General features: G+C 39.6%; 1 protein-coding gene across 1 annotated transcript; it reads left to right on the forward strand.

The window, feature by feature from the left end:
• The first annotated feature begins 9,532 nt into the window (after positions 1 to 9,532).
• On the forward strand, positions 9,533 to 16,644 carry Mrps30 (mitochondrial ribosomal protein S30). The gene is made up of 5 exons (XM_021180435.2): positions 9,533 to 10,120; positions 11,388 to 11,533; positions 12,112 to 12,217; positions 13,964 to 14,140; positions 16,280 to 16,644. Exons 1-5 carry the CDS (start codon positions 9,544 to 9,546, stop codon positions 16,594 to 16,596), a joined length of 1,323 nt encoding a protein of 440 aa, XP_021036094.1. The 5' UTR covers positions 9,533 to 9,543; the 3' UTR covers positions 16,597 to 16,644.
• Positions 16,645 to 26,529: the final 9,885 nt, after the last annotated feature.

A 26,529-nucleotide genomic window follows, 5' to 3' on the forward strand; every position in this document is an offset into this window, starting at 1 on the left:
TATAAAAAACGAAATAGAGTAAGGAAATGGATATTACTCTCTCAACACCAGTTCTAGTAGCATATGCTGCTGATCAGAGTTGGTGTGCTCATTACAGACAGCTGGAAGGGTCATTTTATTAAAATTACAAAAATTTATAATTTTTTTTAAAAATTACAAAATATATAGCATAAATTACAAAATATATAGCAAAGCAAAGCAGAGACCTAAATTTACTGAATAGTTGGACATAATTGTTGTTGCATTATATACAATTCAGGAACATGATGTGTGTTTATTCTTTAACCATTCTGTACTTCTGTTTTTATTTCAGAGTCTTAATTCCTAAGCCATTTATTGCACCCATATTCATCTACAAAGGATCCTCTGTCAATCCAAAGTCAAATCTAAATCATTTTGGGACATGTATCTAGTACATCCTTCCAGATGTACAATGATCAACATACTTCTACTGAATTTTATCATAAATCTCCAGGAACTGGCATTTCTTTATTAACTCTGCATAACTTGCAGTGTCTATTTTGCAATATTTTTCCTGAGATTGAAATTACATAGTTTGACCTTCCCTTTCTTCCTCCCAAATCCTCACATGTACTTCATTGTGTTCTCTTTCAAGTTCATTACCTTTTTCCTTTAATTGTTGGTGTGTGTATATATACATATTATACACATACAGACACAGAGAGACACACACACACACACACACACACACACATTTCTAAATGCATGAATACAACCTACTCAGTCCATGAAATGCTAGTTGTATGTGTAAGTTTTCAGTGCTGACCATTTGATATTTGAAAACCATTTGGTGAGCTCTTAATATTTGGGCAGATTCATATTGGTAGAATTACTATAGAAAGTTTTAAAATATGTGGGCCTTCTTTTGCAACATAGGCAACTAGAGTTCCCAAAAAGCATCTATTTTGAATGCTTAAAATTCTGGTATAACAAATGTCTCAACAAATAAGTCAAATGATGAACTACATATCACAGAAATATCTTGTGTTTAATCCTTGTGCTTCTCCAAGCATAATAAATTTTCTATTACTAATGAGCAAAGAATTTCAATAGGAAATACCCAAATAAAAGGTAAAGTTTATTCACAGAAGTAAAAATTCTAAATTGCCAACAAATATATGACAATATTATTATTCAATCTTGGTTATAATCTGATAAATAAAAGACAAAAGAATCATGTAACCTGTTCTGATTTATTACAACTACGTATAGATTTGCCACAATTATGTATAGCATATACTTGGTGAATCAGACTTTGAGATTTTTGAATACAAGGTCAGTGCTCTGACACTGAGTCACACCTTTAGCCCTAATATGTTTGTGGATTTGGTTTATTGCGTGTATTATGTTAATGGGGTTCCCAAAATTACATGGGGATTCACATGTCTGCATGTAAGACACTGAGGGTCCTTGCCCTCAGTTGGCTTTGATTGATAAAGTTGCCAGCGGCCAATAGCACCATGCCTCATTGGGTGTAGGGTAGCAAAGATGGAATATAGATTTTAGTAAGTAATAACTCGGGAGTATCAGAGGAGAGGCCTTAGCAAAGTGGAAGTTTGGGAATGGGCCAGCCATTGAGCTGACTAAGGCATATTAAATGCAAGGCTGTGTGTGTGTGTGTGTGTGTGTGTGTGTGTGTGTGTGTGTGTGTGTGTGTTTCATTCTAGAACCCACAACAGTGGTAGATTTCCACTACCACTGCTGCTGGGGAGATTAGCTGGATTAATCAACTACAGTAACACTAATATCTGATACTTTTCAAAACTGCTAACGTTGTTGCTGAGAAAGTGCAAACATGCAATTCATGCACTGTGGGAGGCAAATTGTTGCCAGTGTGCTGCAAATGAAAAAGGGCACACATTATAACATGAAACTCACCTGAGAGACTGGTCCACAATTATGAAGATCCCAGGACTCTGGAATATTTTTAATATTGTGTATGATATTTAAGAATTAAAAATATGAAATAGAATACAAGATGGAAAATACACAGTATGAAATATAGTGCAAAATTCAAAAGAAGTGAATTACATGTTTTCAACAGATAATAAGGCTATTTGTGGCATGCTTGATTCTGATTTTATTTAAAGAAATACTCTCCAAATTGGAATAAAATAGGTGTTTGATCTTCTGTATAAGAAGTAGTCTTACTATACAAATACAGATAATACATATAATGGCTACAGTTTTATGTAAAGCAATGACCAGGTCTGCTACTCTGAAGCCAAGACTAGGAGAAATAGGGCAGATATGGAAAACCATGGCAGTGAGTCTCATTATGGTGGATATTTCCTGTGTATGAACAGAGACATACATCTAGGCTAGCACATTTTTTAAACAAAGTATCACAGTCGTAATCATCTGTAATTCCACCTTATGACTCTAACTGAACAAGTCTTTTCTCCTGGTGGCTTCTGGCATCTCCCACATGTGCTGTAGAAAACAGGAACAGAGGGCGTTGGTCAAAGAGCTTCTCATGATGGTTGTTTTTTTAATCAAGACATATTGCCCCTTCTAGGAACATCTTTTAAAGGGAGGAATTTAAAATAAAAAAGAAAAGGAAAGGAAAAAGACAAAATGAAATGGTGATTTTTTTTTTTTTTTACTCTGAAAAATCATTAGATAGAGTCCTACTGCTCTAACTTGAATACCTGAAATAGTCACTTTAAAGGAAAAAAAAAAACATGTCTTTGGGTCATAGTTTCAGAATATCTGGTTCATGACAGTGCAGAGCATTTACTTTGGACCTGAGATGAGGCAGTACATCATGATGGAAGCATGGAATAGATTAAAAACTCTCTCCTGATGGGATCAGAATCTCAATAACCCTTTTATTAGCATGTACTCAGTAACTTTAACTATTTCCTATTAAGCCTCACCTCCTAGTGGCTCCACCACCTTCCCAAAGAGCAAGAGGCTTTCATATAACCCTCAAGGGCAATTTGGGGCACAATCCAGGTGATATCATAAACTCAAGACACATGACAGTGAGTGACCAATGTACATACCTACAAATTAACAAAAGTGACTCAAAATTTACAGACAACCTGTCTACACTCATGAAATCAAAAGGATTTCTACATATCACAGCACTGGAAAACAAAGAAGTAACTAAAGGATAGGAATTCAATAAAATCTATGTAATTTCAATATAAAATGTTCTGGAACAACTGGCCCGGAAACCATGAAATATGCCCCTTTATGTAGCAATCATTGAAGCTGTGTCTGCTGTGAGTACAGAAATACTGAAGCCTTTTTTATGAAAAGCAACAGTTTCCCCCTAAGTTCATTATCACTTTTTAATCTTTTAAGAACTACATTATATTTAGCTATGTGTGTATGTTTTGTGTGTGTGTGTGTGTGTGTGTGTGTGTGTGTGTATGTATGCTGTAATTGGAGGTCAGAGGACAACTTGTAGGAACTGGTTCTCTCCTTCTGGTAATCAGTCTGGGTGGCTGCCCTCTTTTTTTTTCCCCCATCTTTAACTATTTGGTTTTTTTTTTCTTTTTAAATATTTTTATTAGGTATTTTCCTCATTTACATTTCCAATGCTATCCCAAAAGTCCCCCATACCCTCCCCCCGACTCCCTTACCCACCCACTCCCACTTTTTGGCCCTGGCATTCCTCTGTACTGGGGCATATAAAGTTTGCATGACCAATGGACCTCTCTTTCCAGTGATGGCCTACTAGGCCATCTTTTGATACATATGCAGCTAGAGATATGAGCTCCGGGGTACTGGTTAGTTCATAATGTTGTTGCACCTATAGGGTTGCAGATCCTTTTAGCTCCTTGGATACTTTCTCTAGCTCCTCCATTGGGGGCCCTGTGATCCATCCAATAGCTGACTGTGAGCATCCACTTCTGGGTTTGCTAGGCCCCTGCACAGTCTCACAAGAGACAGCTATATCAGGGTCCTTTCAGCAAAATCTTGCTAGTGTATGCAATGGTGTCAGCGTTTGGAAGCTGATTATGGGATGGATCCCTGGATATGGCAGTCTCTAGATGGTCCATCCTTTTGTCTCAGCTCCAGTCTTTGTCTCTGTAACTCCATCCATGGGTGTTTTGTTCCCAATTCTAAGAAGGGGCAAAGTGTCCACATTTTGGTCTTCATTCTTCTTGAGTTTCATGTGTTTCGCAAATTGTATCTTATATCTTGGGTATTCTAAGTTTCTGGGCTAGTATCCACTTATCAGTGAGTACATATTGTATGAGTTCCTTTGTGATTGTGTTACCTCACTTAGGATGATGCCCTCCAGGTCCAACCATTTGCCTAGGAATTTCATAAATTCATTCTTTTTAATAGCTGAGTAGTACTCCATTGTATAAATGTACCACATTTTTTGTATCCATTCCTCTGTTGAGGGGCATCTGGGTTCTTTCCAGCTTCTGGCTATTATAAATAAGGCTGCTATGAACATAGTGGAGCATATGTCTTTCTTACCAATTGGAACATCTTCTGTATATATGTGCCCTCATTTTTTTAACCTCTAAGTTTATATTTTCGTGGCACTGGATATTGAACCTCTGCTCTCATGCATGCTTTTATCATGGGCTGCACCATCAGTCTTCTGGGTCCAATAGCTTCTTCTAACATCCTAATTAAAAATTTAAGTACAGAATATAGAAATACTATAGTACAATCTCATACACCTCTACCTAGTTTCCTGTAATGCTAACAGCTTTCAGAGCTACAGTACAATAACAGCACTGTGAGACTGAAACAATCTAAGCAGAATGTAGCTGTCATGATTGCAACATCGTCTTTGACAACCTTTACCACTTTCCTCTCCTCACATTGACTCTTCAATCTCTGCCACTCCTCAATTAGCTTACCAGTTTTGTAATTTGTCATATTAAGAATTCTCTAACAATGAAACAAATATGTAACCTTTGGGTATTGTTATAAACTCCGTCTAGTTCTAGGTGATACATTTAGATTAGTACACACATCAATAATCCATTCCTTGTCCTTCTGAAAGTATCTGAAGTTTATGGATCACTGAACGACTTATAAGTTTATTTGACCTTCCATAATGTGTGTGTGTGTGTGATGGTTGTGAGTGATGAAATTACATCTTTCCCACAAAGCCCCATGTTAAAGCCCAAGCTTCCATGTGACTGAACTTGTAGAAGTAATTAAAGTATAGTTAAAAGGAAAAGAATAGAGACCTGTAATAAAAGGATTAGTGTTTATACAAGAAAACACAGAGAGCTTTTTTTTTTTTTTTTTTTTTTTTTACACTATGTGAAGCTGTTTATAAGTCAAGAAGCCCTCACAAGATTCTGACCATAATGAAACTCACTTTGGACTTCCATTCTCCAGAAGAATCTCATCAAACAGTCTAAGCTAATTAATACACAGAAAATATTAAATCTAAATTAAGTTATGGTATCTAAGTTCAACAGCTTTCTAGCCACTCTGAGTTGTAGCCAGAATCACAACAATACCAGCAATTATGCCTGGACACCTCTAAGATTGACTTGTCTCCTTTCTCTTATAAATTCCTACTACTTCCTCATTGTTGTGTGATAGTCACTGGAGAAGACTGCTCACACATAGATTTAAGCCAATAGAAAGTCTTTATTATTAGCTGATCAACAACTACACCAAGGGATCCCAGGGTGAGCTTTTAAGTACAAAAAAATAAAATTAAAACAAAACAAAACAAAAAAAGTGTCGTGGGTTGACATATATTAGTTAATAAGAACAGTCAGAAATGGAACTGAAGCCAAAAAAGCAAGGTTAATGAATTTAGAGACTTTTCCCAGAACTATGGACTTGAATGGATTAGATCTTTCTTTCCATTTTGGCGAGTGCTCTTGTCTATGTGCTGAGTTTTAGGGCCTGAATTCACCTTCTATTATGAAATCAGTTCTGCTAATGTCTGGGTGCTTACTAAGGTTTTGGGTTTCTGTTACACCCATTATCTATTTTGTTTTTTCATTCACGTGGCTTTTCCACTTGTGTCTTCAGGTTATGCTCCCATTTCAGAATCTCTGCATGTGTTTCTCCTTCTGGAACCTCCCTCTCCAGTATTTTCATGACTCATTTCTCAAATGATATCTTTACAAAAAAAAATAGTCCTCTGGTCAGGCTTTTTACATGGCAAACATCTACCCACACACTAGAGTACACTGATATTTTTCTTTACCAACTTTATATTTTTCCATGGCACCTATGAGTTTATAATAAATCATAAAGTTATGTATTATGATTACGATTTTTCTTCCTGTTAAGAATGCAAGGTCTCCTGCCGTCTACTCCTCTTGGGTGAATTTTCTTCCTTTTTTTCTAGAGCTTTTAGATGTGTTGTCAAGCTGCTAGTGTGTGCTCTCTCCAGTTTCTTTTTGGAGGCACTCAGAGCTATGAGTTTCCCTCTTAGAAATGCTTTCATTGTGCCCAATAGGTTCGGGTATGTTGTGGCTTCATTTTCATTAAAATCTAAAAAGTCTTTAATTTCTTTCTTTATTCCTTTCTTGACCAAGGTATCATTGAGAAGAGTGTTGTTAAGAAAGACAGCATTTTCAACAAATGGTGCTGGCACAACTGGTTGTTATCATGTAGAAGAATGCGAATCGACCCATTCCTATCTCCTTGTACTAAGGTCAAATCTCAGTGGATCAAGGAACTTCACATAAAACCAGAGACACTGAAACTTATAGAGGAGAAAGTGGGGGAAAGCCTTGAAGATATGGGCACAGGGGGAAAATTCCTGAATAGAACAGCAATGGCTTGTGCTGTAAGATCGAGAATTGACAAATGGGACCTCATGAAACTGCAAAGCTTCCGCAAGGCAAAAGACACCGTCAATAAGACAAAAAGACCACCAACAGATTGGGAAAGGATCTTTACCTATCCTAAATCAGATAGGGGACTAATATCCAATATATATAAAGAACTCAAGAAGGTGGACTCCAGAAAATTAAATAACCCCGTTAAAAAATGGGGCTCAGAACTGAACAAAGAATTCTCACCTGAGGAATACCGAATGGCAGAGAAGCACCTGAAAAAATGTTCAACATCCTTAATCATCAGGGAAATGCAACTCAAAACAACCCTGAGATTCCACCTCACACCAGTCAGAATGGCTAAGATCAAAAATTCAGGTGACAGCAGATGCTGGCGAGGATGTGGAGAAAGAGGAACACTCCTCCATTGTTGGTGGGATTGCAAGCTTGTACAACCACTCTGGAAATCATTCTGGCGGTTCCTTAGAAAATTGGACATAGAACTACCAGAGGATCCAGGAATACCTCTCCTGGGCATATATCCAGAAGATGTTCCAACCGGTAAGAAGGACACACGCTCCACTATGTTCATAGCAGCCCTATTTATAATAGCCAGAAGCTGGAAAGAACCCAGATCCCCTCAACAGAAGAATGGATACAGAAAATGTGGTACATTTACACAATGGAGTACTACTCAGCTATTAAAAAGAATGAATTTATGAAATTCCTAGGCAAATGGATGGACCTGGAGGGCATCATCCTGAGTAAGGTAACACAATCACAAAGGAACTCACACTATATCTACTCACTGATAAGTGGACATTAGCCCAAAACTTAGGATACCCAAGATAGAAGATACAATTTGCTAAATGCATGAAACTCAAGAAGAATGAAGACCAAAAATGTGGACACTGTGCCCCTCCTTAGAATTGGGAACAAAACACCCATGGAAGGAGTTACAGAGACAAAGTTTGGAGCTGTGAGGACAGGATGGACCATCTAGAGACTGCCATATCCAGGGAACCACCCCATAATCAGCATCCAAACGCTGACACCATTGCATACACTAGCAAGATTTTGCTGAAAGGACCCTGATATAGCTGTCTCTTGTGAGACTGTGCAGGGGCCTAGCAAACCCAGAAGAGGATGCTCACAGTCAGCTATTGGATGGATCACAGGGCCCCCAATGGAGGAGCTAGAGAAAGTACCCAAGGAGCTAAAGGGAACTGCAACCCTATATGTGGAACAACAATATGAAGTAACCAGTACCCCAGAGCTCTTGTCTCTAGCTGCATATGTATCAAAAGATGGCCTAGCCAGCCATCACTAGAAAGAGAGGCCCATTGGACACACAAACTTTATATGCCCCAGTACAGGGGAACGCCAGGGCCAAAAAATTGGGAATGGGTGGGTAGGGAAGTGGGGAGGAGGGTATGGGGGACTTTTGGGATAGCATTGGAAATGTAATTGAGGAAAATACGTAATAAACAATATTAAAAATTAAAAAAAAAGAATGCAAGGTCTCAGCTGAGCACGGTGGTGCACGCCTTTAATTTCAGCCCTTGGGAGGCAGAGGCAGGAGTATTTCTGAGTTCGAGGCCAGCCTGGTATACAGAGTGAGTTCCAGGACAGCCAGGGCTATACAGAGAAACCCTGTCTCAAAAAACAAACAAAACAAAACAAAAAGAATGCAAGGTCTCTGGCTCACTAAGTAAGAAGACATTTAGCACAGTAACACATAAGGTCCACTCATAAATATCCATTAAATGAAACAGCTTGAGTGGCAGACAACCTGGGACCCTGTACCACCTCTGCCCCTAAGACAGTGGGTAGCTTTTGGCTCTTTGTCTGCTTCCTTGCATGCAACCGAGAAGATTTGAATCATATTAGACTGAAAAATAAAGTAATAGCTTCTTTATTAAGTTTATTGTAAAGAATCCATTCATTCCAAACTAGTAAAGAGTTTAATACACAGCAACATTCAAATTGTTTAGTATGATTTATTTCATGTATTCCCTGACGTTTTGTATATTCAACTAAAAACACATTTCCCCATTTCAAAATAAATTATATTACCTCATTAGCACTGAAGAATGTGTGAAATAGTTTTCCTAAAGTTTAGTCGCGTTCACAGGTAAGTGATGCTGATATAATTTTTATAATTAGCAAGAATAAGTAAAGACATGTTGTATTTCGTAAAATTCTAGTTCTAAAGGTAGTGGAGGGTAACGGACTATATGAGGTACACAAATGAAGTTAGAACTGTACGGATTTTAAGTTTCTCTTTGGAGGATATTTCTTTTTGTTTGTTTTATTTTGGTTTGGTTTTTTTTCGAGACAGGTTTCTCTGTATAGCCCTGGCTGTCCTGGAAGTCACTTTGTAGACCAGGCTGGCCTCGAACTCAGAAATCTGCCTGTCTCTGCCTCCCAAGTGCTTGGATTAAAGGCATGCGCCACCACCGCCCGGCTGGAGGATATTTCTAAATGTTTGCGTGTGAAAAAAAAAATGCGAGTCCCTAAAACATCCTACGAGCAAGGGCTTTAACGGTTTCATTCTTCAGAGCATAACCGGTTTAAAAGTATCTGGGGCAAGCGAATTCTTATCGCAGACAAATACTCAAAAAGAACACAACAAACTTCAAGGAGCAAGCTGATTGGTTGCAAACTGGATGACACAACGCACCACAGGTGCTCAGAGCATCCGCCTCCAAGAAGCGATTGGTCCCTACGGAAAGCGAGCAGGAACAATTCCTGCCAGTAGATCTCAAGTTCCGGGTCGCGGCGGGCAAAGATGGCGGCGGCCAGGTATTGGAAGCTGGTGTCCCGCGGCCGGGGATTGTCCCAGAATGCCGCTGCTAAGGCGTCCGCTACGGCCCCGGAGGTGAGAGACCTGGAGGTCGTGGCGACGCCCGTCGCGCGGTACCCGCCGATCGTGGCTTCCATGACCGCCGATAGCAAAGCGGCGCGGCAGCGGCGGGTGCAGCGCTGGCAGGCGACGGTGCACGCGGCCCCGTCGGTGGACGAGAAGATACGGATTCTCACCAAGATGCAGTTCAAGAAGTACGTGGTGCATCCGCAGATCCCCGCCTTGAACGCCGACCGCTGGTACCAGAGCTTCACCAAGACCGTGTTTGTCTCGGGCCTCCCGTCCGCCCCGGCGCTGTCGCCGTCCTCGCTCGACCTCCCCGCCCTGCGCGCCGCCGTGTGCGACTGCATCTTGCAGGAGCAGGTCTACGTGCGGCGCCGCCAGCCCCGCTCCCACTTCGATCGTCGCCAGGCCCTCGCCTCTTCCATCCTGGACCAGGTAGTGAGGACGCTCGTGAACCTGCTCGCTCCACTCAACCCTGTCCTGAGCACTGCCGCTCTCGGTGAGCTTGGAACTCCCACCCTGAACGGGGGAAGTGGGGACGCCGTCGGCCAAGCTTTCCTGCAGGTTCAGTAGCACTCAGTGAGTTAGGACTTTCGGACCAAGTTTCAGGCGGCCGGCCCTCCTAAGGACTACTTGTTAAAGTTTAGACTCACCCGAAGCTCATCACGTTTCCATGCTTTGATCAGGTTTTGTGTCTGAGCAGCCAAAAGTTTCTAAGAGACTAGTAGAGAGTGTAACCAACTTGAAGGTTGTCTTTTGACCGCTCCACACGAAAGCTGGGTCACCATAGGTAAAACATCAACCTCTCTTACTTTGCCTTAGTATCAAGATGAAAATTACAGTAATACTGTTTGGCCCTAGAATGGCAAAAGGTAAATAAGATATTATCAGCGTTACTAACATTTTCTTAGCATTTACTGTGTGTCGATCCCTTTCCCAAATGTTCTAAATGCCACCTACTTAATCCTCATAGTAACAGAGTACATATCATGAATTCATTTTATAAATGAAGAGTGAAAAAGGCACACGGTAAGTGTTGCTGCCTTCGGGCCCAACATCTGGTAGGTTGAGGGGTCAAGATTTGGTCCCAGTAAACAGAAATTTTCGTTCAGTGTGGACGTGAAAAAGAATGTATGTATGTTTTTGTTTGGTTTTGATGGGGTGGTAGTACAGGGGGTTGAGTTACACCCCAGCTGATAATGTTTTTGTAATCCGTTCATGTCTGTGATTCAGAAGGTGTCTTAGTAGTTATTGAATTAATTCTACCATGGCTGTAGATGTGTTCTAAACTGAATCTTATAGTGTCTGTATTACTTTCCTTCCTTGTGTGTACAGGAAAAGCAGTGTGTTAGGAAGGTAGAGGAATTTTAGACTATTTGCGATTGGTGGCTTAGAAAACTTAACCTTGTTCAGATGAAATTAAGTTCATCTTGTATAAAATGGCAGTGATGAGAATTGTATGTACCTTTTAGACTGGTAGTAAACGTAGTACTGATCAGTTCTCGTCTTATTCCGGTGCGTGGTTGCTGTTCATTTTAGCATCTTTAGTTTTAACTAAGTAACCGTGTCAGTTACAGCGGGGAGCAAAATGAAGTTTTCGAGTACTGTATTTGAGACATAATGGATAAAGCATGAAACTCAGATTCTTAGATTCTCTGTTTTAATATGTATATATCTTAGACATGCTGTCCATCACATGTTTATGACTACGTAACTAATAACCAATTTTCTCTAAATAATAAAGAAAAATTTGCATCTCTTGATAGATTGTAAACGCTCTGTTGACTTTTACTGGTTGCGTGGTGAAGAACGCATTCCTGCTGGTCATCGAAAAGGCCATATTGATGCTTTACGCTACCAAATAAATGACAAACCACACAACCAGATTCGAATATCTAAGCAACTCCCAGAGGTAAGAGTTTTGTATCTGTTGGCATCTGGTGTGAGCATTGCCAAAAGGCAATCAGGTAACTGGTTGACTATGGTGAGGTATGTTGGTAGATTTCTTGCCTTCCATGTTTGTTCATGATGGCAACTTCTCTGGAAGTCTTTTTCAACTCTCTGGTTTGGAATGTTATGTTCTACCAAGATGAAGTAGGTAAGGCATCAATGTGGTAAAATCAATTTATGATTGTTTATTATAGCAGGATTTCTAAAAACTTTCTACATATGACCACTTTAGTCCTATCAACAGATATTAGTGCAGGTGAGCTCTTCTGTTTTGACAGTGTTGTCTGAAACACTCCAGAAGTCAGAGCATTTCAGATTTAGCATTTGATTTAGGAATGCCCGTCTTGCAGGCTCTGAATATTCCCAATTTTGGAAACACGAAGTTTGAAACACTTCAGACTTTAGGTTCAGAGATACTCAATTTGTATAATAAGATTATTTTGTAAAGAATAACTCATTGAAAAAGTTTAAAGGTAAGCTATTGTAAATGAGGTGGATACAGTGTTTCTGACTTCCCTGTCTGTTTTTTAATTCTTCAAGTTTGTGCCATTGGATTACTCCATCCCTACAGAAATCCCTGTTATGAAATGTAAACCAGACAAGCTTCCATTGTTCAAACGGCAGTATGAAAACAGCATATTTACTGGTAAGTTTCTCTTTACATTTTGACCCATAGAAGATATATGGGGAAGTTTAACTTTGAATTATTATATATATATATATATTTTTTTTTTTTTCCTGGTGGAGATAGGGTTTCTGTGTCTTAGTTAGCCCTGACTGGCCCTGAAGCTGGGGCAGGAGCCCCCTTGCCTCCTCCCTTCCTACTGTAGGATGGTATGTTGCCACACCTAGCTCAGTTTCAATTCTTAAAGACTCAGTAGGTTAATTGGCTATGAGCAATACCGTTCATAATCTGAAGGTATTATAACATGAATGAAAATTGGAGAGAAATTTAGCTCTTAATTTGAAAGTTTTGTGTTTGCTGCATGATGTAGGGTCATGAGTGGCCTTCCATTGACGCATCCTGCTCATTCTACACATCGTAGGAACATTAGGAGGTCAAGCACTTGTAGGCCCTCACACACCTTGATGTTCTCAACAAAGGCCTTCAGGAGGCATTGTCATAGTCCTCCAGGCCATTGTGTTAGTGCTTTCTCAGTCACTTAGTCTTAGTGACTGGGAATTGTTTTAAAACTGTTCTAGCAATGAAGTGGAGTGTGTCTGCATTTCATGAGAGCTCTAGCAATGAAATTGAGGGTGTCTGCATTTCATGAGAGATCTAGCAATGAAGTGGAGTGTGCCTGCATTTCATGAGAGCTCTAGCAATGAAATCGAGTGTGTCTGCATTTCATGAGAGCTCTAGCAATGAAGTGGAGTGTGCCTGCATTTCATGAGAGCTCTAGCAATGAAATTGAGTGTGCCTGCATTTCATGAGAGCTCTAGCAATGAAATCGAGTGTGTCTGCATTTCATGAGAGCTGGACTGCCAGTCCTTTCCGCCTTTGCCTTGCACTTCCTTTTCTGTCCGACGTTTACCCACTGGTCTTGTTTGTTTCTCTTTCTGCCTTTGCTTGTTCTTACTCTTTCCTGTCTTTGCCCCTGGCTGGCTTAACACTCGTTGTGGAGTAATGGATGGCCTTGAAACTGCAGATCCTCCTGCCCCCAGATCCCCGTTGCTAAGGTTAGGGGCAGGGCATGCACCCCTGTGCTGACATCATCTCTGTTCAGACTCAAATCAGAGCTTCCTGTGTTCTAGGCAAATGCTACCCACTAAGATAATGACTTTCTTTACTTAGAAATATAAAAACGTTCTTTTTTTAAAAAATGAACAAAAATACTATTCTTACACTCATTGTAATTTTACTTGTTACATTAATTGTTGTTTTACGTGTTTTTGTGAATGTGTGTGCATAATATGCATGTGGGTGTGCAAGTGCTGCAGAGCACTTGTGGTCAGAGATCGCCTTTGTGCAACCCATTCTTCTTTCTGCAGTGTGGGTTTCAGAAACTCACCGCAAGTCATTAGGGTTGCCCAGCCAGTGCTTTTGCCTCCTGAGCCTTCCTAAAGTGCACCTCTGAGGGATACTGCAGTTGTAGCTCTTCATAATGACTGAGAGGGATTGGTGGAGTTAAGTCATGGAAGTTTATAAATGCCTTTTATGTGTATCTTCCTGGCTTATTTTGTGCCCTTGTTATCAGGTTGGGACATTGTTTTTAAGTAACTACTATAGTCAATTAAAAATATGTAAGGCTATTCAGTCTATTTATGTCTTCCGAGTATGAAACATATGTTCCAAGAAGAAAGATATGCTTGAAACAAATGCTAAAGTATGTGCCAGTAGACTTCTGCATACTCTCATTTCATCTGAAATGTTTTTATCGCTTCCCATTAGGCTCAAAAACAGCAGATCCATGTTGTTATGGCCATACCCAGTTCCATCTGATACCTGACAGACTGAAAAGGGACAGGCTGATAAGACAGAACCAAGCTGAGCAGGTAGAAGCTGTCTTCAGAGCTAATGCCATTGCAAGTCTTTTTGCTTGGACCGGAGCACAAGCTATGTACCAAGGTAAGCCCAATGTGGTGGCCGTTTTCACTCTTGAAAGTATAACATGTTGAGGATGGAATTATTAAGATTTTTTTTCTTTAGGTAAAAACAGATCTTGGATCTGAACATTTTAATATATAATGCTGTTATTTAGAAATCTGTAATGAAGTAAATTACATTTGAAATTTGCAAGTACACATGAGTAATCTTCTTGATCTTTTACTGTGATTACTTCCTGTGTGAATATATTAATTTCTAGTGTTTTTTACAAACATTTAAAAAAAGACTACTAGTGATTAAGTAAAATCTTTGTAGGTTTCCACCCTTTTTAAAATTCTTGAGTTAGGAGAGAAAATGACCCCGAAGTGAAGACTGATTGGGAATCTTTCTATTCAGTAGATGCAAGTTCATCCAGCAGAGGGCCATGGCATGCATGTGGAGGTCACAGGGCATCACCTCTTTGTGGGCCCAGGAGTTGTACTTGGGTCTCCAGAATGCTGCCACTGAGTCATCTCGCCAGCCCTTGAATGCATTTTATGGTAGAGTTGTTACTGTTGGAGACAGTGTTGAATGACACACGCCTGTCTCCCCTAGAGCTTTGATTACAGTGGAAATCAAAAGATAATTATGTACTATTTACAAAGTGGTGATGTTATGGAAAAGTATACCAGCATTTAGGCAAAATCTATTTGAATGGAGTGATTTTAGAAAGATGGAATTGACTGTTTCAGAAACCTGAATGGTGGTGAGCTATTCATGCAGACTCTAGAAGACACATTGAGATAATAACAGCCTAGTGGCTGTTTGAGGAGTAGTCCAAATAAGTCGCTGTAATGAGGACAGACTTTTGCAGTATGTATGGACACCATAGGTGCAGGTGACTAGTAAAGGATGGGAGGATGCTATGAAATGATGTAGCAGAAGGTAGAAGATATAGCATGTAGGTCTTTATTTTCCTAGGCTGGAGTTCTGACCAAGGACTAGTACCTCCCAAGCCAATCTTCTGTCAAAGGGCTATAATCTTCATCTTCCTATTCTTTCAGAGCCTAAAATTACAAAATATGAACTAGACTAATCCTGTAATAACCCGGAAGGAATTTGATATAGATTGTTCATAGTGGAGTCCTCCTTTTCATTGGCAGATATGCATTTCCAACTTATGCTTTTCTTGCTGGCTTACATTTCTTTAATAGGAGTGGAAGGTGGCAATAGGTAGGGTGAGGAAGGGTACATGGTACACAGTGGCACTGTGTGTGTGCTTGTGAATGACAAACTGTTACCTAGTGCCTTTGAGAAGTAATGTGTTAGATCTCTCCACTGAGAATTTAGTATAAATATACATGTGGAGAAGTTATGTGGATCCCGGCCTTCGTGGTATTCAAGAATATTTAACCAGCCAAACAGAACAAAAATCAGCCAGAGAACTGGAGTAGATAAGGTATTAAGGTATCTTGTGACCTTATGACCTGAGACACCAGAGGCAATGACGGCAACTTTTAAAACTTTTTTTTTTTTTTTTTGGTTTTTTCGAGACAGGGTTTCTCTGTATGGCCCTGGCTGTCCTGGTAGTCACTTTGTAGACCAGGCTGGCCTCGAACTCAGAAATCCACCTGCCTCTGCCTCCTGAGTGCTGGGATTAAAGGTGTGTGCCACCACACTTGGCTTCTTAAAACCTCTTTTAACACCTTCAAATGACTCTGGTTATCCAAAGGCGTGGTGTTAAAACCATAGAAAGCTAGGCCTTTCCTTATGATTTTGAGAGCTTGTGTATGTATCTGTATTTAGTGAAATAAATGGTCATAATGAATATTAGGTTTTATGTGGTGCTAGTGTGGACATTTTTTGAGCATACTCTAAGTCATTAAGTTAATACCAGTAGCAGGATGCTTCCTGTAGGCAAAGCTTCTCATAACTAAGTGAGTGCTAGAAGCTACTGAAGAATCGGTTTGTAGAAAAGGATGGATCCATAAGTCCAGGGACGCTAGAAGCAAGGAAACATTGATACAGCAATAGAATATAGAGTTCATGAAAAAAGCAGGGAAATTGGGAGTCAGGGATTTGGTGGGTCAGGGTTTCCAGAGATCTTCCTACCCTCCAGAGTATTCTGTTTGGATAACATTTATCAATGTGTACACATGCCAACATTGTTTTCTTCTACAGGGTTCTGGAGTGAAGCAGATGTTACTCGACCTTTTGTCTCCCAGGCTGTGATCACAGACGGAAAATACTTTTCTTTTTTCTGCTACCAGTTAAATACTTTGGCACTGACTGTCCAAGCTGATCAAAATAACCCCCGTAAAAATATATGTTGGGGGACCCAGAGTAAGCCTCTTTATGAGACCGTGGAAGATAATGATGTGAAAGGCTTTGATGATAGTACTCTCCTGCAGATAGTTCACTTCCTACTAAATAAACCAAGAGAAGACGGAGCACAGCTGTTGGCAAGCCAGGAGAAGGAACTTGATCTGGGACCTTGACGAGATTTAAGTTTCACCAGAGGAACAATAAAATCATTTAAAGATTGAGTAACTGTCTGTCATTAAACACATTGGTCTTTGAAAAACCAGATTTCTTATGTTGACCTGTCATTAAACCTTGCGTTCTGGTCAATTTCTTTACTGAAAGATTTAGTTTTAGATGTAAAGATGGTGACCTCCACACATTTGCTTCCCCACCCCCACCCCATATGTGTCTGTCTCTCTAAATATATGTTTAAAAAGAAAAAAAACTATATTTGTATATCGCTAATAACAGCATTGAGCTATCTTTCATAGCTTGCTATTTTGTGTCATTTAAAAGGCAATACAGTGGGGTGCTAGAGAGAAAGTTCTTGCTTTTCCACAGAGTCTGGTTTTGATCGCAGCCCTTAACTTATATGTGGCTTACAACCCTCTATGTCCTGATCCAGTGCCCTCGTCTGACCTCTGAGGCACCAGGCACACACATGGTGCATAGACACATGTGTGCAAAACACTCGTACACCTAAAATTAAATACATTGAATGTGAGTTTCATGTTCTTTTAAATTGTTAATAACGAGAGTTTTAGAGCATTCTTCAAACAGGGCTGTTTTGCACCAGCTACATGAAGGCTTTTAAATAAAATGTTTGATCTTTATTTTAAAAGGAATGAAAAATGGAAAATATGAGTAGGCTATAGTGGCAGCATCTTTTTAATCCAGCCCAGTGAATGTTTAGGGGCATTTGTAAGTGATCCATCCTGCGGGGGACAAAATGAGGCCGCCCTTACTGACCCGGCTCTGCTGCTTTGCTGATCCACTGGAAGAGTCTAGAATCAGATACAGGCATTTAATATAAGTTGGATGGATGTGAGTTAATTACCAGTTCCTTTAGCTTGAAGTCTGACATCACTTGTTTATGTATTTTACGGTTTATTTTTTTTGTGTGGTTTGGTGTTTTCCTGAATGTCAATGTACATTGTGGGTGCAGTGCCTGTAGAGACCAGGAGAGGGCAGCAGAACCCTGGAGTTACTGGTAGAGCTATACAGGTTGGGTCCTGGGAATCAAACTAGGTGTTCTGGAAGAGCAACCAGTGTTCTTAATCACTGAGCCCTCTCTCCAGCCCACATATTTTATATCAGCACATTTAGTTCTTTATGTAGTTCTTCACACATTTCTTACTTGACATTTTATAAAATTGTGAGTAGGGTAAAAAGCTCATTCACTAACTGGCTAGTTTTTGTACTTCATTCTTAGGAGGCCTAGTACCTTATGTCCAGTCTAACTTGGTTTTCTCTGACCTTGCTTACCAACGTAGGTAGAAATAAGCTTTTGTGTTTTATTGTTTTATTCTGTGTTTTATTTTATTTAGCACGTCACATGCTTTTTCTGGCTTTGATGATTACTTCATAAATAAGCCTAGATTGCCTTGATTGAACACATCCCTGGCTTCCCTCCTATGTTGTTGATAATTCTTTTAACAACCACCCCCCGCCCCCCCCCCCCGCCCCCGCTGTTCTACCTTCAAATATTGACATACCTCCAAATTTTATTCTGGTCTTTGTTCTTTTAGTCCCCCCTAGGTGGCATCAGATGGCAGGGACTTTGATATCAACACATTCAAAATTAGTGCTTGCCTTCAATCTTATCTTAACTTCGAGTATAATTAAGCCAGTCTGAGGGAGTAAGCTTTTAGATGATTTTCTCCATAACTTTCCAGTTCTCTCAGGAAAAATATTTTTGTAATCAGGACAATAATTATTTTAGTAAGAAACAATTATTATTTTAAATATTTAAAATAATTACTTTAGTAAGAAAGTAAGGTGTAGAAATACCCTCCTTTAATTTGAAGGCGAGAGCAATTCAAGGCTAGCCTTAGCTACGTGCACCTCTGAAACAGATTTGTTGGGTAAACGTCACTAAGCAACCATCAGTTTTACCTCTTAAACAACTTCATTATGTTTGAAAAGCCATTTTAAATTTATATTTGCTATTTAAAATTCACAAAACTTTCATCATATGTTTGTTTTAGCTTGTTCCAAGTTGTTGGTTTCTAGAAACAAATACCAAACTTGAAATTCTTAATTTTTTTTTAAAAGAGGCACGTTGATAGACCATAACTGAGGCCTGAGTGTTTATTTCCACCCCCAACCCCAATTTACATGTTGAAATTCCAACCTTCAGGCTTGCAGGTAGGCCATGTGTTGGCAGATGAAATCAGTGTGTGCTATAGGTCCAGAGAATTCATTCACCAGTGCCACTGCTGAGTGCCACATACCTCATCAACACTGCATCTTCTGGACACCAGGAAAATACATACCTTTTAGAAGCACCTGTTTTCTGGTATGTTGTTACAGCCAGAAGGAACTAAGGACGACTGATTATACCTTGTGAGTGTTGACTAAATTCTAGCAAATGTTATATAATCCTAAAATAACGTTAACTGACAGAATCATTGGGCACCTTTACCATTAGAGTAATGATAAGATTGTATCTCTGGGTAGAGGCAAGGGTAATATAGTGAACTAGACACAAATAGAATAAATGGAAAAAAATTGCCACAGAGACTGTCTAGCATTGCACATGAATGTAGGTATGCTTGCATGCACATACAAACACACACACCCCGACCTGAAAGGGCATCTTGGTTGTCCAGAATTTGGTCAAACTTTCTAAAACAATAGCAGGAAGATACAATTGAAAGGCTAAGATGTTACACAAAGCCTGAAAAACTATATGCAATAGCATTTCAAGTGTTTAGAAATGGTTGCTGTCGGTAGGTAATAAGCAAACATAAATGTGGTGGCTTGAGTAAAGTGGCCCTCTTTAGGTCCACAGGGAATGGCATTGTTAGGAGGCATAGCTTTGCTGGAATGGGTGTGGCTTTGGAGGAAATATGTTACTGGGAATGGGCTTTGAGGTCTCTGTGTATTGCAGTTCACTTCTGCAGATCTACATGTAGAACTCTTGGCTCCTACTCCAGCACCTTGTCTGCACTGCCGTGCTTCCCACCATGATATTAATAGACTGAACCTCTGAACCTGCAAGCCAGCCCCAATTAAACCTTGTGCTTATAAGAGATGCAGTGGTCATGGTGTCTCTCACAGCATAGAAATCCTAAATAAATCATAAGACTATAGGCTGTGCAACTTGGCAGTAGCTGCTGACTGATCTCAGTTCTACATTAGATAAAGCTTATGCTACTATAAGACTGCCATCATAACTTATGTTTTCAATGATTATTTAAAAATTAAATTACTATAAAATAATTTTAGCATGAATTCCTTTCCAGTTCTTAGTTTCATCTGTTTCTCACCCCCGTGAGAAATTCTGAGTTCTCTGATTTTTGTTTCTCATGTTTTTATGGTCCTGCCGAAGTCTTCCATTTCACTTAGTAAAATATTTGTCAGTAGCATTTGACAGTCACAGTTGGTTTGGGGAATTCATATTAATTGGTACAAAAAGTTGAGTCTTTTCTGTCGGTGTTGAGTTTGGGCTTTTTATATTTCGTGTGTGGGCATGTGCGGTGTGTTCATGCCACTGAAGCACACACAGGGGTGGGAGGACAGTCTGACCTCAGTTCTTCCCTTCTACCACGTGGGTCCCAAGGCTAGGAATCAGGTAGGAGGCTTGGTAGCAAATGCCTTTTCCTGCTGAGCTATGAGACCAGCCTCAGTGATTTATTGCTGTTTTTACTACTTTTACTTTTGAAACTATTCCTTCTCCCCCCGCCCCACTTCCTTCTCCTTCCCATTCTTGTGTCCACAGGGCACAAAAGGGTGTGAGATCCCTGGATCTGGAGTTGCAGGTGGTGGGAAGCCACCTTATTTGGAAGCTTGAATCAAACTCAGGTTCCCTGGAAGAATAGCAAGTGCTCCTAGCTGGTGAGCTCTCTCTCCAGCCCCATTCATTCATTCATTCTTCAACATAACACTTTTTATTCTCTAGAACTTTCATATCATGCACCCCGATCACATGACTTTCCAGCCATTTCATTTCTACCCCCTCATTGACCTCCCTCCCCCCAAAAGTAAAAATAAGAATAAAAACAAAACAAAAGCAAAGTAAACCACCACCAATAAGGACAAGCGGATGTCTGTGGTCAGTTATTTGTGTTTTATAGTTTCCTAAAGGAACAGCCTTTAGGTTACGAATGCCAGTAATACTTTCTAGTAGTGAATCAAATAGATGCAGACCCTAATTTGATTGATAGAGAAGGGATCCTGTATGTGCATAGTAACTTTTGCATGTTAGGAAAATGTAAAGGAAGTTTTGTCCAAATCCTTGGTGATCTGTTCATTTCAATAGCAACATTCCATGAAATAAAATATTATCCTTTAGCGTGCAATACATCGGTGATTATTAAGCTGATGTGTATGAGTATATACCGCCATGGGCAGTCTGCTTTAACTGAGCTAGCTGCACTTTTAGTTATTTGGACTCTGGCTTTGAATTACTTTAGGTCAGTTTCCATGGGGTTTAGCCTCTGAGAAATACGTCTTTGGAGGTTTAGTCACAAAAAAAAACCTTGTCTTTTATTTCCAAACCAACAATACGAATTTTAGGATCTTCTGAAATATTTCAAGTTTATTAATCATACTAATAGAAAATGCGGGCAAAATTTACAGCTTGAATGTGCGTCAAACAAGGATAATTTAGGTCAGCAACTGATGTTTGGTGATGCCATTCATTGTTATTTAATGGAATGTTTTAATTATTGCAGAGTAAGAAATTGTAAAGGCATTATAAAGAAATTATAAAACATCCAAATTCACAGCTTTTCTTGAAAAACAGAAGGAAATGACATCTTTTCATTTATGTTCTTAAATGTCAACACTACTATGCAGGAGCGGGGCATTCCTTGCCCTGGGTCCTTGTGGTTGGCCAGACACTCTGGTTTGACACTGTGTCCACCACGCCTCCTTCCTTTTGAACTACTCTAAGATCATTAGATCTACCTTATTAACTTCTGTGAAATGCATTGCTCCTAAGACATTGAATTTATGACAGCTACAGCCTAATTTGCTGTTTGGAACTTGCATTATCGGTAGCAAAACTCAACCTTTCCAGTTAATTAATTTCAGGGCTTCAGAATCTGATCTCTAACAATATGCATTTCAATAATCATTAATTCCCACAACTTCAAGTGAAAGATGGGTTTTCAATTTGTGATTTTGCTAGCTGGTTGCTGAATTAAGGGCTTCAGTAGCTTGCTTGCTGTTGGTTGGAGGTACCCTCTGTGAGGCTCTTTTAAGACCATCTACATCGTGTCATTGTAGCAGACAGTTTTAAAATCTGTTGCGTGTAGTTTTAAAAAGAACCCACACTGAACCCAGCTACCCACCTGCATCAGAGATTTTACCCACCCCTCATGGCTAGCCTGACTTGCCCTGAATCCTGAGACTAGCTTGCTAAACTAACCAAACCAGTTTAATCTGAAATGCCTGAAGCATTCCTCACCCTCTGTGGCTGGCCTACAGAACACCAGCTACTGCTCATTCAGCTCTCCTTAGCCCCATGAAATGAAAACACTAGAGACTTATACCAGCCAGATTTATAATGGTAAGTCTCCAACCCCAAAATGCCCATGCAAAGAACACACAACTCAATAATATAATTACAAGCTGCATGCTTAGATTGGACAAATCTACACTACTCTATTGCCCTGCAATGAAACCCCTAGCTACTTGCAGCTCCTCGATGCCATGAGGGGTGGCTCCATCTTCAACCTCTTCTTCTTCCATCTTCTCCCTCCATGTTCTGTCCTCCTCCTCCTCCTCCTCCTCCTCCTCCTCCTTCTCTCCCTTCTCTAAATCTCTCAGCTTCACCTTTTTCTTCCACTGCCCAATCTGACCAATTAAGATTTCACCTGACATCAACTGAGAACATGATCTACTTGTCGTAGATCAGGTGCCTCATCGGGGCACCCCTTTTGAGGGAGCTGAAAATACAATCAGCAATCTACAACATGTCATCTTGCAAGAGAATCTGTACAGAGTCTGCTAAAGACTATTGGCTAAAAGACAAGTCATTTTGTCCAATTCCAAACTAAGGAGAGGGATTACATAGTGGTTTGGCGGGGGAGGGGAGGGGGGGAGACAGAGACAGAGACATTGATTTGGGGGTGTGAGTTTTCTCCCCCAAAAGCTTATAAATACAACTGAAGAGAATATGGCTGGAGAATAAGGATAAAACTTCTAGAACTGATTTTCTTTTCATATATATTTACTCTGCTGTTTACTTAGGCCTAGAAGCGGTGGCAATAGTGTGGACAGAGGCAAAATAAGGATTCATTAAGTGAATATAGGATCCTATCAATTTGGAGAATGTTTCTAATGGCAAGAAATGGTGGATTTAACTGTGTCAAGATTTTCATTCCTTCTGACTATCCTTACATACCCAATCACTGCCCCTCTGTATGCTTTGCCACTCAGTCAGTATTTTCCATGTTGATTAATAATAAGCCTGTGAATATTCAGTTGGATTTGTATAAGTGACTAGGTATAGCACATTGAGTTGCATGGATTTTCTTTTGCAACGGACTTTCATGCTATATTTATTTATTTATGGAAATGTATCTTTCTTAATGAAATAAGTGGACAGTTATTAGTTGTCATAAGGATTGCAAATGTATCCAAATTAGCCTTTGTGATTTATTCTTTTCACCCTTTTTTATGTGTCTGGAATAAAAAAAAAATAGGCTACCTTTAGTGTTCTTATAGGAGCTACTACATACATGTTTTCTTTGTAATCTTAAGCATGCAGAGAAACTTCTTTAGGTTCCTGACTGCTAAGGATGTGGTAAAATGTACAAGACCTAGCTCTGGACCATAAGCTGATATCCTCAACCCACATGTGAAATGTATACCCATTCCCCTCATTACAGGAACAACTAGCTAGGATGTTTCTTGCTGTATATTGTAAAGGATTCAACAGCACTCTTGTGTGCATCTTCCTGCAGTGAATAAGTTAGACTGATGCATCTGGCATCATCAGGACTTATAATAAGATTGATTATCATGGGTAAATAATATTGTTAATGTTTGTAAGATTCCTCTAGAATTAACCATATCTGAAAGACCAGTTTCAACTAGCAGAGGGCTGGAGTTTGAAAAGCCAAGCCACAGAAAACCTTGTGCAAAGCCTTCCAGAAACTCCATCATTGCCATGTCTTATAAGGGAATGATGATACACATGATGTTCTTTCTTATCAGCTGCAAACAGTTTGAAGAGCTCCAGCTGGACTAGGGTTGAACGAGGTCCAGAAACTTTACACATCATTCAAATACGTGCACAGGAAGGTGGGAGGGAAGAGAAACATATGGCAAGCCCATCTCTTAGTGCCAGGTATTACATTGACATTAAAGCAGCCAACACTCACATTCCTATTCATGTAGAACTGGCTGAGGATACCTAGTCATTTATCATAAGCTCTGCAAGAGACATAGGTATAGGAACACTTTTACAGCAGTGTACTTTGTAATACTAAATAGCGTATATACTTGTGTGTCTCTAATGATAGTGAATTTTATCCTCTTAAGATGAAAATGAAAATGGATGATTCGGTTTCCAAAATCATCTTTTCATATAGCTTTGATTTTTATTTTTCTTTAACAAGCTTTGGATCACAGGCCTTGTTGCCCCGAAACTATAATTGTTATACAACATTTGAAGGAAAGACAAGTGGGGAAGAGAATCTCTTGCTATCAAGCTTTCCATAAATCCAGCCATGAATTGTGTTGATCTTTTAGACTTTTGAAATCATACCACAAGTGCAGCTTTTAATTTTATCTCCAATAAGCACTAACAGTTAATTTTGAACAAACAGTGGAATGGACATATTTACTAGGAGATTGAATGTTAATTTTATTATAGTCTTAAAAACCAAAGCATCCCATAAGCATGGGAATGCCATAACAAGTTCAGTCATTTAAAGGAAGAAAAAAGAATTAAAATTATCTTCCATTGTAACAAAATTCAAGCATGACAATTATATAAGATTAGGTAGTGTGGGTGTGAATGTAGTTAATGTGAGGGTGGCTCGTAAGCACTCAGATAATTAAATCCTGACTTTAAACATATTTGTAAGATTTCCATATCTTACCACCTGTGTGTGATTCATAACTGGAAAAATAAAGGATCCTTGTATTTTGAAAGCTCTAAAAGATAAAAATATCTATACAATTATCTCGTGGTAAAGTATAATTTCTTTTGACCTTTGGAACCCAGACTTTTAAATGTCACTTAAAGAGCACTATTGGGAGCATTAGATGAACTTAATTTTGTTTTAGAATCTGTGTGTCCATTGAATCTGAAACTTGAGATAGAATTTTTTTTCTTTTGTTATTAACTATTGAAATGGTGGCTTTAGATCAATATGTTAGTTTCTTTAAACTTAGTTTATAAGTTCAAAGAATTGGATAAGAAAATCTTTAAAATTCCTCAAGATGAATCATTTTAAGCCTCACATGTTGGTGTAATGTGCTGCTAACATTGTTTAAAGGTTCTGTTCTGAACTCCCAATGGCAGTGTTCTTCTTTTAAAAAAAAAAAAATTTAGTTTTTACACTCCATTTTCCATTCCCCAGCCCCATCCACCCTCTGACTGCTCTACATCTCAAACTTCCTCCCCACCCCACACCAGTCTCCTCATGGATGCCCCCACCTCCCATCCACCTGACCTCTAAATTCCCTGGGGCCTCCAGTCTCTTGAGGGTTAGATGCATCATTTTTGAATGAACACAGACTGGGAAGTCCTCTACTGTATGTGTACTGGGGCCTCATATCAGCTGGTGTCTGCTGTCTGTTTAGTGGTCCAGTGTTTGAGAGATCTCAGGGGTCCAGATTAATTGAGACTGCTGGTCCTATCAGATCACCGTGGCCTAAGGCTGGTCTTCAATAACAGCAAAAACTACAGAAAGCCCACATACACGTGGAAACTGCACAATTCTCTACCCAATGACAACATGGTCAGGGAAGCAATAAAGAAAGAAATTAAAAGCTTCCTGGAGTTTAATGAGAATGTTGACACATCATACCCAAACTTATGGGACACAATGAAAGCAGTGCTAAGAGGAAAGTTCATAGCAATGGCAGTATTCTTAAGGACTAGAGAGCTATGCAGGTTCGTCTTCCTCTTTCAGTGAATTTCCTCACATGTGAGTGCCTGTTTCCCATTTTTACCAATATAACCACACCCCTTGATGTTACAGGAGAAATGTGCAGAGTAAAATGAAATCTAGCATACGTCCTAGGCCACCCACCACTCAGTATGTAACATCTCGGAAACATTTGCCTCAAAGGTCAGTGTTTGAAGGAGGAAGGTGTGTTACCACTCATGGTTGCCGCTTTCTTGATTGGAACTGTGATCAGACAATCCAGTGCTCAGGGAACATTGTGGAAGTTTTATTTGAGCCTTATTTGAGCTCAAATCTGTTTTCTCTTTGCTCTCAACCATTAGTTTTAGCTTGGTACTTGTAAAATACTTTTGTTCTTTGAAAATTCCATAAATTGTAATTTTTATCATATTTGCTCTCCTTCCCAATTCCTCTCAGGTATAACCTGTTCCATACCAACCTAATTTTGTATTCTTAAATTTTTTTTTAAATCATTGAGTCTAATTAGTTCTGTCTATATACTGTTAGATGTGTGGTCATTCCCTGGAGTGTGTCTTACCCACCAAGGGACAAACCCTTTAAGGAAACTAACCTTCTCTCTTATGGCCACTATCAATTACCAGTAGCTCCTCAGCTGAAGATGGTACTTCATGGCTGCCTCCTGTCCTCCATGCTGGAATATTTTCTGGCTTGCCCTTAACACAGGTGGTGTGTATGCTGTTACAGAGCTGTGGGTTCATATGTGCAGCTGCCTTATTCTGTCCTGAAAATTGTTCCATTGTAGTCAACTGCCAGTCTGGCTCTTACAATCGTCCTGTCTTCCACAATGTTCCCTGA

Source organism: Mus caroli, unplaced genomic scaffold (genome assembly GCF_978045245.1).
Source record: "Mus caroli unplaced genomic scaffold, Mus_caroli_1 scaffold_15, whole genome shotgun sequence".
Classification (NCBI taxonomy): Eukaryota; Metazoa; Chordata; class Mammalia; order Rodentia; family Muridae; genus Mus; species Mus caroli.